A 14,670-nucleotide genomic window follows, 5' to 3' on the forward strand; every position below is an offset into this window, starting at 1 on the left:
ACGCTGGTACTTATGTGCTGATCATATATATGCAAGTGTGTATTTCATAACTGAGTACATTTAATGAAAAAATAAAAGTCAAGTAGTTTTGCCTTACTCCCAAGAAAGTCATAAACATCTGGAGAAGATTCAGAGCATCCTTACATTTACAATGGAGAACAGAGCATCTTTTACAAATTGGAAGCTATTTCTATTTTTATTTTTTTTTATTTTTTATTTTAGAGAGAAAGGGGGAGGGAGAGAAATACATTGATGTGAGAGTGAGACATCGATTGGTTGTCTCCTGTACGTACCCCAACTGGGGATTGAACCCACAACCAATTCCCTGCCTGACAGGGAATTGAACAGGCAACCTTTCGGTGCATCTGATGACACTCAACCAACTGAGCACACAGGCCAGGGTCATGTCTATGTTTTCAATGGGAAACACCAATGATGTTAGCCAGCTGTGAGGGTACTCTGGTGCTTCCAGGTAACTCTTGGAGGGGGGGGGAGGGGGGAAGGGGGACAGGGAACTTGGGGGAGGGGGTCAGAAGGCTATTCCCTTATGCTAGCCTGGAGTATCACCTTTAGACTGAGACTCTTTCTAAGATCAGGGAAAACTTGAGACAGTCTTAGACTTCACCTACCAAAGACCTCGGAATCCTCTGGTTTACTTCATGAGTTTTCTGAGAACTCTGGTATAACTATGAGATTCTGAGGTTGCCCTCACCCCAAATTTTATCTCCAAAGCTACCACCTTTCTTGTGGTAGACACCTAAGTGACTGTCTTTGCCACTTAAGAAAAATGACAAACTAAGGTATAATTACGTATGTCAGTTAAGTTACAAAATAAACAAGAGCGTAAGAGTCATATGTTAATTATATCTGAATTTTTTAAAAAATAAACTTACAAAAATCTTAATTCTTGTTTATTAAAAATCATATTTATAGGCTAATTCCCCATTTCCTTACATATGATTGTAATTCTAATCATTCCTATGTTCAATTTCTTTAGGAAATGTTTGCCTAAAGGGGCATTATGGGAACTCATCTACATACTAGTAATGTGATCTCTGAGACCATCCTTTAAGTTAATGATAATTAAGACCAAAAAGAGCAAAATTTTCAATCCTTTCAGTTACTCCTAGGCCTTAGAACACCAGGGGCAGATATCATTGTGAGCACAACTTTCAAAAAGTATTTTAAAAATTAAGTAATTAAGTTGTTTCACTGGGGAAATACCAATCACAGAAGAAATGGGGGAGATTTTTAAAAATTTCCCAAATATTACATAATGAGATTTTGTTACTTGAGACAAGATTTCCAGTGTTTCAGAAAGTGTTGTATTCTCAGACAACTGGGATGGGAATTAATATTCTCTTAAAAACTGTGCTATCTTACTAAGATATGTCACTCGCATGGTGTTGAAGACACTGATAAGTGAGAATATTTGAATAGTTATTTTAAACAATGAAAAGGATGGGAATAAAGTACTTTTTTTCTACATTTATATATTTTTATGGCTAAAAATATACATATAAGGCTATTTTTAAAAATTCTCCTTAAAGTTAGCCAAAGATTTTTTTCTTTTGAGTCTTCTCATTGGGAAAATTCCCTATTTGATATTTGATAATGAAATATACAAGTATGCTACATTAGGATCCACAGTACTAAGATCCTAAAAGATACCCAAGGAGTTTTAGTTATGGCAGCCTGGCCAGTGTTGCTCAGTGGTTGAGCATCAACCCATGAACCAAGAGGTCACTGGTTCAATTCCCGATCAGGCACATGTTTGGGTTGTGGGCTTGATCCCCAATAGGGGGGTGCGCAGGAGGCAACCAATCAATGTTTCTATCTCTCTATCCTCCTGCCTTTCTCTCTCTCTAAAATCACTAAAAACATATTTTAAAAATAAACAAACAGCCAAAACTGGTTTGGCTCAGTGGATAGAGTGTCGGCCTGCGGACTGAGGGTTCCGGGTTCAATTCTGGTCAAGGGCATGTACATTGGTTGCAGGCACATCCCCAGTAGGGAGTGTGCAAGAGGCAGCTGATCGATGATTCTCTCTCATTGATGTTTCTAATTCTCTATCTCTCTCCCTTCCTCTCTGTAAAAAATCAATAAAATATATTTTAAAAAAATAAAATAAACAAACATATGAAAAAAAGTTATGTCAGAAAACCACGCAAGGGAAAATTTTTAATCTATCAATTTTGTCTATATCTTTGGGAAAATATGCATTTTACTTTAGCAGATGAATACCTTGTCCAACTTGCAGAAGACCCTGTTCTACAGAAAAGTGTTAAGAAAGACAACTGATTTTAACTTTTCTTTTAGGCTTCATTCTTTTGTCAAATAGCTTATCTGAATTTCTTAAGTTTAGTTCTTTTGAGTTTTGAAAATACCTTTCATTTTTAAAATTTAAAAAGTTGCCCCAACTGGTTTGGCTCAGTGGATAGAGTGTCAGGACTGCAGACTGAAGGGTCCCAGGTTCAATTACAGTCAAGGGCACACACTTGGGTTGCAGGCTTGATTCCCAGGGGGATTGTAAGCAAGAGGCAGCCGATCAATTACTCATTCTCATCATTGATTTTTCTATCTCTCTCCCACTCTGAAATCAATAAAAAATATATATATATTTTAAAAAGTTAAAATAAATTAAAATTTGAAAAGTATGTTCTTATTTTTTTATGGATATTAACCACATTAATCAGGAAAAAATCTTCACGTCTCTGAAAAGAGAGTGAATTTTTAATTATGTTTGTCCCCTCTTGATTATTTTAGCAGTCACCATCTACCTGCCAAGCAAACTGTTCCAAGTATAGACAAGTCATGGTCATCATCATATTTTCTATTTTCTCATGTTTTAAAATAGCTGGTGCCAAATGGCTCAGGAGTTACTTAAATACAATGTCCACTTGCATTTATTTTTTGGTGAAACTTATTATGCTGGTGGAAAATGACCCATGAATAAAGGTTTTAATGCTAATTCTTAATCATTTTTGGGATGCATATTTTAAAAGGATTTAAAATATACAACTCAAAAGTGTTAATGTTGAATGGTTTCACTTTTCACATGTTCCTTAGGGTCTACAAGTGTAAAGGTTATGTGATGTGCAACAAAACTAGTTTTTCATCAAGTTTAAGTTAAATATAAAATAATAATTACTTATGCTCTAAGAATGGTTTTAAAGGGTCAGTGCGTTTAATTTATCTAATTTATCAATTCTATTTATCTGAGACATTTTCTCTGCTAATAAAAATTCAACCAAGTAGCTAACACGTTGAATACATTCCTCAATATCAAATTCCAGGTAAAGGTAGTAATTGAAAAAAATCAACAGAAAAATATCCAGCACAATGTGGAACATCCTTTCTACAAAGCTTATTGCTTTGAATAGATGGACATGTTTTTCTTCTTTATCAACCAATCATATCCTTTTTCTTTATTAGTGATTCTTTGCCCTAGCATAGGAATAGGAGTCGTGCCCCTGTTCAGTTCTTAGAATCCTTTTTTTAAACAAAAGATTTTAAAATACACACCAAGTGGCCCAGCTAATGTGGCTCAGGTATGAGCGTCGATCTATGAACCAGGAGGTCACGGCTCAATTCCGCTCAGGGCACATGCGTGGGTTATGAGCTCAATCCCCAGTAGGGGGCGTGCAGGAGGAAGCTGATTAATGATTCTCTGTCATCACTGATGTTTTTATCTCTCTCCCTCTTCCCTTTCTCTCTGAAATCAATACAAATATTTAAAAAATAAAGAAGCAAAATAAAATACACACTATGTGCAGAATGTATCAATACTTAATCAGGGAGTGTGGGTCTTAGAAGACACAGTATATTAACAATTTGAATTAACTAGGCAAAGAGATGAAACAAATAAAATGGAGTAAAAGTAGGAATGAAAGGCAAGGCAGGGTTAAATTTGTACATTCCTTCCAGAGGTTGATCTGTGCCATTATCATCTCACAAAAAAAAAAAAAAAAAAAAAAGAGTCTCTGGGCTGGGCTAATATTAAACATTCCCCTATCCTCTCCTCAGTTACATTCTTTGATATCCAAACTACATATGTAATAGCACTACAGGGAGACCAATGTTAAAAATAGAGAGGTCCATCAAATTTTCCAGAATTATTTTTAGGAGCAGGCATAGCAACAATATTATATATATAATTTTTAAACATGTATTTCAGTATGGGAAGGCACAGAGACTTCTAGCATGCCTGTACTGAGAATTTTTATGTCTCAAGAATGTTAATGTACACCAGAGTAGAGATTTTTGAACCAATTTAATAAATACACAAAATCAGATAAGGATATCATATCCAAATCTCAGCTTATCTTCAAGTTTCAAGGTGATATAAGTCTGTTCTGGAATCCTTACATCATTCACAAAAGTCTACAAGAAAAAAACGAGACGTTAGGTTTACATATGAAGCATAAATTACTACATTTCAGACAAATACTCAAAACTCATACATAACATATGGTGGCTCATACAGTTTGTGTGTCATAACATGTGTCATGCATCTCATACACTGGTAAAATACTCCATACTAAGCCCTTCATCTCGTGGCTATTAACACTGAGAGAAGTGGTCTGCAACTGCGGCTCGCGAGCCACATGCAGCTCTTTGGCCCCTTGAGTGTGGCTCTTCCACAAAATACCACGGCCTGGGCGCGTCTATTTTGAAGTGGAGTTAGAAGCCGTTTAAGTTTAAAAAATTTGGCTCTCAAAACAAATTTCAATCGTTGTACCATTGATGTTTGGCTCTGTTGACTAATGAGTTTGCCGACCACTGGCCAAGACAAATCTAACACCTAACACAGCCAAGAAGAGCTTTTAGCCTGAAGCCTGCAAGTTATAAAGGGCCCTTAACTCTCCACGTCATCAGAATGTACTGGACTCGATTTTAGTTTTTTTTGGACAATTCTAATTTTTTCCAAAGATTGCTATTTCATTACTTTTATTCTTAAGAGATTTTTTGAAAGAACAAGGAGAAAATTTACTTTCTTAGAAAAGGAAATAAAAATTCATTCTGTTTTATAGTTGCGACGAGTCCTTTAGACCCTTTTATGAATCTGATATACATACGAGATCACAGTGATCTTATTTTTCCTGTTTCATAAAACATTCTATTTCACTAGTGTAGAAAATGATCAAAACAAGAAATAGAATAATGGGATTACCTAACATAAACACTATCCAAAAGAAATACATTGCAAGCCACAGATATACTGTTAAATTTTCTAGCAAGCACATTAATGAGGTAAAAAGAAAGAAATAAAATTAATTTTAATAAATACTTTTTTTCTGTTATTTTTTAAAATTTATCTTTATTGTTGAAAGTATTACAGATACTCCCATTTTTCCCCCATTGATCCCTTCCATCCCACACCCGCTCCTCCCAGGCCTTTTAATTTGATCCATATGTCCAAAATAGTACCATTTCAACAAATAACGAATATAAAAATTCATAAGATATTTTGCATTCTTGTTTGTGTGTGTACTTTAGACTATTCACATTTTAAGTTCTCAACAGCCACACATGGCGAGTGGCGCTGTAGGGAAAGGGATACCAGGATGATGCAATCATGAAATAAATCATGATTTATTGCACCAACCCTCAGTTTTCTTACTGAGTTGCTCAAAATATTGCAACATCTTCCAAAAAAAATAAATAAAAGACATCTGGACAATATCTTTGTCTTTTTTTTTTAGTTTAGCTATCAACTGAGAATTCAAAATTTTTCATTTAATGTCCATACACGAGAAAACAGGAAACTATTTCACAATTATAAGACAAATTAAAAGAGATAGACAACACTACTTTAGACTATAATAACAATGATAAAACTGATAATAATGTAAGCAAACTATCAGACCATGAGTCTTCAATGAAGATAATCCCAGATGAATTGTCTTTATTTTTTATTTATTTATTTTTTAAAATATATTTTATTGTTATGTACTTAGTAAGCATTTCAAAGTATTATGTATCCAGCCAGTATGGCTCAGTGGTTTGAGCTTTGACCTATGAACCAGGAGGTCATGGTTCCATTCTAGGTCAGGACACATGCCTGGGTTGTGGGCTCACTTCCCAGTAGGGGGTGTGCAGGAGGCAACTGATCAATGATTCTCTTTCAGTACTGATGTTTCTATCTCTCCCTCTCTGACATCAATAAAAATATATTTAAAAAAATAAAAGTAAAATGCAAGCGAAAGAAAATACAATACAAATAGGAAATGGAATCTGATTTATCTTCTTACCACCTTAAGCCGATCATTAAGTAAGACCAAAAATAAACTCATCACTTACCCCATTCAGGCTGCCCAGATCTTTGACCAGATGCTCATCGGCAGGGGCATCGTAATTGATGACAGCATGCTGCTTGTCCACACTGCGAGACTGAGAGGCATTGCTCACAGTTAATGAATATAAGAAATACCGGAATAAACAACAAACACAAAGATTTTTTAACTAGACACTCTATATTAATAGATTAGTATAAACAGGGAACTATCATAGCAAAAGTGGATTAAGTGATATTTTATTGTTGCTATAAAATGCAAATTTGGCAGCACGCCCTAAAGAGGGAAGCAGCCAAAATTTTAAGACATTCTTTTCTACCAAACTCATACATTCTACTTTTGAAAGAATTTAAGACAGCTGACTTTCTTGAATGTAAGATTTTTTTTTTATAATTTAAAATTATTATATGGAAATCATGTGAATTATCTCGATTATAAAAACCCCTTGGTTGTGACGCCTTCAAGGCAGAAAGACCAAAGATTGGTCAAGAGGAGGATGTATGCACAGGTGAGCGGGGCTGTGAGCATTGGGGGGGGGGGGGGGAGGTGTGTAGGTGGGCGAGGCCGCGCAATTTCGCAAGCTGGTCTCCTGGTAGTTTTATAATGTTTTGCGTATATTGTAATAATAAACTACCCTATAGCATTTTCTTCTTTTAATACTGAGAACTACAACATAAATTGTATAAGGAGTCCAAAGACTTAGAGAAAAGAGACACGATGCAGCATGCTCCTGAATGAAATTATCCTAACTACAAACGTGGATTCTAAACCTGGAATTCATGAATGAACTCTGAAAGGAGAAGTCACAGAAAGGAATTCAAATGACAAACCGATTTTTTAAAATTGTCTTTGTCTCTTTAAAGTTCTTCCCCCCTCCCCCCTCTCCCTCTCCTTTCTCCCCCCCTCCCTCGACCCCAGAGCTTAGTGAGCTGTTTGCAGATGGCAGCACCTGAAAGATAAACTATAAGCCTATGGAAACTTTTACTGAAAGGAAACCAATACCATACACTCACTGAAAGAAATGGGCTGAGAACCACTAAACCGGAACTCAATAACCACTTATCTCAGGGTTACTAAGTGAACGGTGATATACTAAAAGCAAAAAGAAGTATCCAGAACAGGGAGATGTGACTTCCGTGTCGAGTCCAATGTATAAAAGAGCTTGGAAGTCACTGCACCCATCCTCATGAGAAAAAAGCTGACCAAACTGAAAATCACAATCTCATCTTATTTTCATCAGAGAATTGAGGTCAGAAGCCCAACTGCCAACTAAAAGCTGTAAAGACCGGCAAATAGAGAGCCTCGCAGCCTCCTGGGAGCAGAAACCAGAGCTCCAGGCAGCAATTAGCGGGAAAACCTAAAGGCAACGTGACTAACTGCTACGGACTTGCCTGGAGGGGCATCACTTTGTCACTAGTTTTACCTCCAGAAAGGATCTCCCCGTGAAGAGAGCAGAATCTTCTCCTGTTCAAGGAGGGGGAGGGGAAAACTAATGAGGTTGAAATACATCTAGAGTATTCTGTTCTTACTGATGACATGCCCTCAAGGAAAACTATCTTATCAGACCTCAACCTATTTGAGCGTCACCAGACTCTAACAGACACAGGGGGATGGAAATGCCCACTCCTTCACAGGTGGGATGTACCTATGAAGGTCACAGCTCCACTAAAAGACTGGGAATAAAATTCACAGAATTTTACAGAAAACCTCACCATCGCATCAACAGGAATTTATATCTCTATATAGAAAAGCCTAATATGCTAAGTGTCCGACCTATTGGTCGACCATTTGGTTGACCACTTGACAAGTCAACTATGACGCACACTGACCACCAGGGAGCAGATGCTCTAACCGGTAGGCTAGCTTGCTGCTGGGGTCTGGCCAATCAGGACTGGGCGAGATGGGCTGGGCACACCCTGGAGCCCTTTCAAGGTCTTTCCCCCCGACCTGCCAGCCCCCACTGGCCCCAACTGGGACTGGGCGAGATGGCCCCGATTGGCCTTGATTGCTGGCCAGGCCGAGGGACCCCACCTGTGCACGAATTTGTGCACTGGGCCTCTAGTATCCAAATAGAATCATTACTGCCTGTTTCTCAGTTGCCCTGCTCACCACTCCCTCTCACTGAGGAGCCCAGAAAATCTCTGTACTGTTCTATTTCTCTCATTGAATTTGTTTGACTAAGGTGTCATCATATAGGCAACTTAGTCATCTATTCATAAAGCTATATAGTGGCTTTACTTTTTTGTCTTAAGACTATAACATACATTCTTTAAAATAAAAATGTAATGAGCATATGCAAATTGGACTCTTTCCAGGATAATTCAGGGTTTCTCAGTCTCAGCACTATTGTTATTTGGGACCTGATGGTTCTCTGTTGTGTATGTGGGGTGGTGGTGGTGGCGGTGGAAAGAAATATGCTGGACAGTGTAGAAAATTTAGCAGAATCCTGGCTTCTTGGTCACTACTTCTTAGATGTCAGTAGCAACAACCTCCAACTGTCCACCATTTATAACAATCAAAATGTCTCCAGATATTTCTAAATGGCCTTGGGAAGGTAGAATCCCCCAGGTGAGAACCAATGGGCTAATAAACATTTCTACTCTAAGTTCTTGTTTATATTTTTTTTAACCAAAAATGGGGAGGAAGGAGATAAGGGAATAAACTTTATTCTAGATTGCCAGGATCTATTAAAATAACGAATTCTCAAAATCTAAAGATCTACTTTTCTGCTGATCGTATCACTCAAAACTATCTTACAAATATCTTTTTAAAAGTAAGTTATTTAAACCAAATTCAGTAAATACCAATTTTTGGTATTGAACAAATATCAAAAATGTTCAATTGTGCTCAAACTACTGGCACGCATCGCAACGAACATCTCCAAAAGAAGCATGAAGATAATGTCAGCATCACTGCAGTGTCCATGATGAAGATTCAGTTTTACTTCACGCTACATAATTTTGTGAATTATTTACGTCTTATTTTTAAACTGCTTAATGTGAATCTTCTTACTTAAGAATAAACTTCTCTACTCTTGAGTCTCATTTTTCAAAATATAATCCCTAAGACTTAGAACTTTTTTTTTTTAGATGATTCAAGGAGAATATGAATTAATCACTTAAACAGCTACCTGGAGCTATAAGACGGGGAGTCATAAAGTACAAATGGATAGTGTTGTTCCCCAAAGGGGTTGAAGGCTATTTTATAGCAATTCCAGGTTTTGAGCAGACACACACAGAAGGCTGGTTCCGTTACCTGCAACATGAGCTCACAGTCTTCTCTCCCCACAAAAATCATTTCTCGTGGCAGCCTGTGGCGAGTGCCTCCACTGCTCACCAAAAACCAGGATGTTAAGCTCATTTTCTGCTTAGCTTCTAGGTCTTTGGCAAAGCTACATCATCCTGCGGAGAGATCCAGAAAAACACACATTCAGATATTTTTAGCTTCAGCATCCGATCACCCAACCCTAAGAGTAAGGCTAAAAATAGAACTACGTTAAACATTTACCCCTGACTAAACACAGGCCACAGGTCCCCGGAAATGACATTTACCAAGTTCTCATTAGTAAAGTAAGTCCAGAAACTCCACTAGGAGTTCAATTAAAAAAGAAGACATTGGGTAATTAAGTATGCAGTCAACTTAATAAACATGTTTCACTTTCCTAAAGGGCTTTGAGCATCACTTATAAAGGTCTATAATCTTCAAGATGATGGTCACATGAGTGTTATTTTAACCTCAGTCAACACTAGAAATATTGCACAAGTAAATGTCTACTTATAAGTGATTTGAGAAAGACATTCTAAATTCAAATGAATATATTTTATATCTAATTAAGAACTGACAATGGAAACCAAAGAAATAGCTCATTTTCTACCAAATGTAGATTACTGAATGCACTTTCAAAAATGTCCATTTCAATTTTTTCTGGCCTTACATATAGTTTCCTTGCTTTATATGTTTTTCTAAAGCAACAATTCTTAAACCATTTGTTCTTGGGACTCCCCCCTCCCTCCTGTAGCTTGACAGTCAACTTCCCGTGGTTGGCCAGCCTTCCATGGTCCTTCCCCCTGGCCGGCCCCTCCCCCTGGCTGGCCAGCACCAATCAGCCCCAATCAGGACTGAGCGAGAGTGCCTTCATTGGCCTCGCAGGCCAAGGAACTCCACCCATGCATGAATTTGTGCACCGGGCTTCAAGTATAAAAAATATATATATATATATATATATATATATATATATATATATATATGGCTTTTTATAAAATTTTACTTTCAATGAGGCTTAAAGGGTAGTTAAAATTACATATTTTCTGAAAAACAAAAATACACATAATCCTCAAGGTGAAGGGTATGTTTATTATTTATTTGGACAATGATCTTGAGTCCTTTTCTATTTATCTACAGTGGGAGAGTGAGATATAATATAAAGCTATTTTCTTTTTTTTAAATATATTTTATTGATTTTTTAGAGAGGAAGAGAGAGGGATAGAGAGTTAAAACACTGATGAGAGAGAAACATCGATCAACTGCCTCCTGCACACCCCCTACTGGGGACGTGCCCAAAACCAAGGTACATGCCCTTGACCGGAATCAAACCCGGGACCTTCCAGTCCGCAGGCCGACGCTCTATCCACTGAGCCAAACCGGTTTCGGCAAAGCTATTTTTTATAGTTCTTATATGGAACTCTCCCCTTCAGAGATGGGGTCTAAGTGCCCACCCCATCACCCTGACTCATCACTTGTTCGGGCCAATGAGATGACGTCAGCAGATGTAATGAAAGCAGAGGCTACTGTGTTTGGGCAATTGGGCTTGCCCTCTAGCACCTACGTGATCATCAAAAACAGAACGTGCCCTGACTCCAAGTGGGTGAATGAGAGTGAGGTGGAAGAGACAGGGGCCTAAGATGCAACTTGAAGCCAGGCCCTCAGGATATCATCCAGCCCCTACTCTGAGCATTGAGGTTCACTAAACAAGCAAGCATGAAAATCTGCCCCAAGGAACTCAGTTCTAAGGAATGCTGGCCCACAGATGTAAGGAGAATGATTAGCCGAAGGGAAGGTGATACTAGAACAAAGAAGCATTGTCCCAGAATTGGATAGGAACACTGGTGAAGGTATACATTGAGTGGCCAGATTATTATGATTTCTGAATGCATAATAATCTGGCCACTCATTGTGTGTGTGTGTGTGTGTGTGTGTGTGTGTATCTATTAGAGGCCCAGTGAATGAATTCGTGCATGGGTGGGGTCCGGCCAGCCTGGCCAGGGTTAGTGGAAATGGGTGGTTGGCTGGCCTGCCTGCTGGTCGAACTCTTAGTAGAGGGGACAATTTGCATATTAGCCTTTTATTATATAAGATATATACTGAGTGGCCAGATTATTATGCATTCAGAGATCATAATAATCTGGCCACTCAGTGTAATTCCAAGTGCAGATCTGCAATACAGAGACATTTCTTCAGCTCTGTATTCTCAGAGCCCTCTCCAATGTTCACCATTAGTGACCAAAAACCTATTTTCATGAATGAATGAGTAGCTCTGGAACTGCTACAAATCTCCTGGAGGTGAAGAACATCTTGAAATCTCCACAAAGAGGCTAAAAATTAGTCATTGAAACTTTGATCCAATTAGATCTAGCCATCAGATCCTAGTTATTGGCCCCGCCCCATTCTGTCACCTCTCTTTTCCTCTTTATCTCCTTGTCATAGGCAGCTCTCTGACAAAAGCTTAAAGCTCTGAGATTTGGAGGTCAGATGGAGGCCAACACTGAACCAGCTTCGCAGTCCCATGTCTATGTTCCTACTAGCTATAATTAGCTCTAAAGGGGACTGTTCTGATAGGTCAGAGCTCATTTCTTAATCTATGAACTAAACATCTAATATTTAAGCTTTAAATTAAAAAACAAACACCCAGACAACTATGCAGATATTCAGAAGAGCACACAGCTTCACTATACTCATGAGTTTCAACATTACCTAGACTTTACAGCTTTTGTTTATTTATATTATATTTTTAAAAAGTTGCTTCCAATCACTTATAATAATTCAAATTGAGGACCGAGAGCAAGAAGAGTCTGAGTGATCTTAATTACTACTGAGAGCTGTGAGGTAGGCGACAAAAGTGCACTTGACATATGAGCACATTCCCACAGAAATATGGAATAAACATCACATAACCCAGGGCAAGGACTGCTCACTCAGAGGGTTAGGTTTGGGGGGAGGGGAGAGGAACCGACTATTACATAAATGACCTTCGTTGTGTGCAATTACTTGAGCTGAGACACATGTTAAGGTAGTCTATCCTTATGCTTCTGCAATTAACTGGCTGACTCACCAGCAGATGGCTTTACAGGAGTGAACTCTCCTACCCCCAACTGTGCAGAGAAGAAATAACCAACTTCACATTAAGACTATCATCTGCACAGCTGACAATGCTTTCCTCTAACCAGTTCTCTCTTTAATGAAGTATTGTCTACGTATGCACCCACGTGCCAATTCTTCATCTGGTACCAAGAGGTATGAGTCTGTGCCAATGATCTCCAAGGGCTTGGCCCAGTGCCTAGCTAGCTCGATATTTCCTGAATGGATAAATAGCAGGAGAAAGAAGGTGTGATTTTCCTAACAAAGTAAGTGAAAACTCAAAAGAAGGGGGGAAAGGTAACAAAGTTCACCCCCAGAAATTGTCACGTGCACCAGCAAAGTTTATAAATTAAAATGATCCAAGCTACTGCATCAACTGATGCATTGGCTTTTGTGATTTCTATCATGTCTTTTCAAAAAAAATTTTTTTTTACAATTAAGACTTTTTTAGCTCCACTAGTGTGGCACAGTGATGGAGCATCCACCTATGAACCAGGAGGTCATGGTTCGATTCCGGTCAGGGCATATGCCAGGGTAGAGGGCTCGGTCCCCAGTGTGAGGTGTGCAGAAGGCAGCCAATCAATGGTTCTCTCTCATTATTGATGTTTCTCTCTCTCTCTCTTTCTCCCTCCTTTCCTCTCTGAAATCAATTAAAATGTTTTAAAAAAGTATTAAGACATTTTTAGGGTAGCTTAAGGTTCATAGCAAAATTGAGGGGAAAGGTACAGAAATTTCCCAAAACCCCCAGCTCCCACACATGCATAGTCTCCTCCATTATCAGCAGCCCCATCAGAGATGCATTTTTCACTATTGTTGAACCTACACTGACACATCATTATCATTCAACGTCCCGTTTACATTATGGTTCACTCTTGCAGCTGTACATTCTATGGACAAATGTATAATGGCATGTATCCACCATTATGGCATCAGAGAGTATTTTCAATGCCCTAAAAACCTTGTGTTCCTCTATTCACCCTCCCCCTCACCAACTTCTGATCTTTTATGGCCTCCATAGTTTTGCCTTTTCCAGAATGTCATATAATTGGAATCATGTAGTATGTAGTCTTTTCACATTGGCTTCTTTCTTTCTTTCTTTTTTTTTTAATATATTTTATTGATTTTTGTACAGAGAGGAAGGGAGAGAGATAGAGAGTTAGAAACATCGATGAGAGAGAGTCATCGATCAGCTGCCTCTTGCACACCCCCTACTGGGGATATGCCCGCAACCAAGGTACATGCCCTTGACCGGAATTGAACCTGGGACCTTTCAGTCCCCAAGTCGAAGCTCTATCCACTAAGCCAAACCGGTCCCGGCCACATTGGCTTCTTTCACTTGGTAATATGCATTTAAGGTTTCTACAAGTCTTATCATGGCTTGATAGCTCCCTTCTTTATAGCATTCAATAATATTCTATTGTCTGGAGGTACCCCAGTTTATGTATCCATTCACCTGCTGAAAGACATCTGTGATTGCTTCCAACTTTTGGCAATTATGAATAAAGCTGCTATAAATACCATGTCTTTTTTATACCTCATACAAAGTACCCAAAAGATAAGTGAATATATTTTAAACAAATGTATAAATTCAGGATTTATATTTAACACTTTCCCCTACTAAATCCTTAAAGAAAATATCCTCAACACTAAAGTATCTGCCTTTCATCCCCACATATTTCTGAAATGAATCAATTATTAGGGTTGCATTTCAGCTAAAAACTCAGATCAAATAAGGTACAGCTATGGTTGATCATGTTATAAAAACAACAGCCATAATTCTATATAATAAAAGTCTAAAATGCTAAGTGTCCGACTGTTTGCTCAATTGTTTGACCAGTCACTATGATGCACACTGACAATCAGGGGGCAGACGCTCTGACCGATAGGTTAGCCTGCTGCTGGGGTCTGGCTAATGGGGACTGGGTGAAATGGGCAGGATACGCCCTGGAGCCCTCCTGTGGACCCTCCTAGGCTGGCCAATCTCCCACAGTCCCTCCCTGGCCAGCTGGCCCAGATGGGG

General features: G+C 38.5%; 1 protein-coding gene and 1 long non-coding RNA gene across 6 annotated transcripts in view; both read right to left on the reverse strand.

Moving 5' to 3' along the window:
• Positions 1 to 14,670, reverse strand: part of LOC311614275 — a 198,951-nt gene that overhangs the window by 62,078 nt on the left and 122,203 nt on the right. The gene's annotated exons all lie outside the window — the stretch shown is intronic.
• The window catches only part of CEP170 (centrosomal protein 170), an 89,803-nt gene that overhangs the window by 60,490 nt on the left and 14,643 nt on the right, over positions 1 to 14,670 (reverse strand). For all 5 annotated transcript variants that reach the window (XM_084868842.1, XM_084868841.1, XM_084868840.1 and 2 more), the window contains exons 2-4: positions 9,552 to 9,697; positions 6,304 to 6,393; positions 4,302 to 4,383 (exon numbers count right to left, since the gene is read on the reverse strand). In XM_084868842.1, the coding sequence (XP_084724968.1) occupies positions 4,302 to 4,383; positions 6,304 to 6,393; positions 9,552 to 9,656 (277 nt within the window). In that variant the 5' untranslated portion in view covers positions 9,657 to 9,697. The remainder of the gene's footprint in view (positions 1 to 4,301; positions 4,384 to 6,303; positions 6,394 to 9,551; positions 9,698 to 14,670) is intronic.

Source organism: Pipistrellus hanaki (genome assembly GCF_964339955.1).
Source record: "Pipistrellus hanaki genome assembly, chromosome: 20".
Classification (NCBI taxonomy): Eukaryota; Metazoa; Chordata; class Mammalia; order Chiroptera; family Vespertilionidae; genus Pipistrellus; species Pipistrellus hanaki.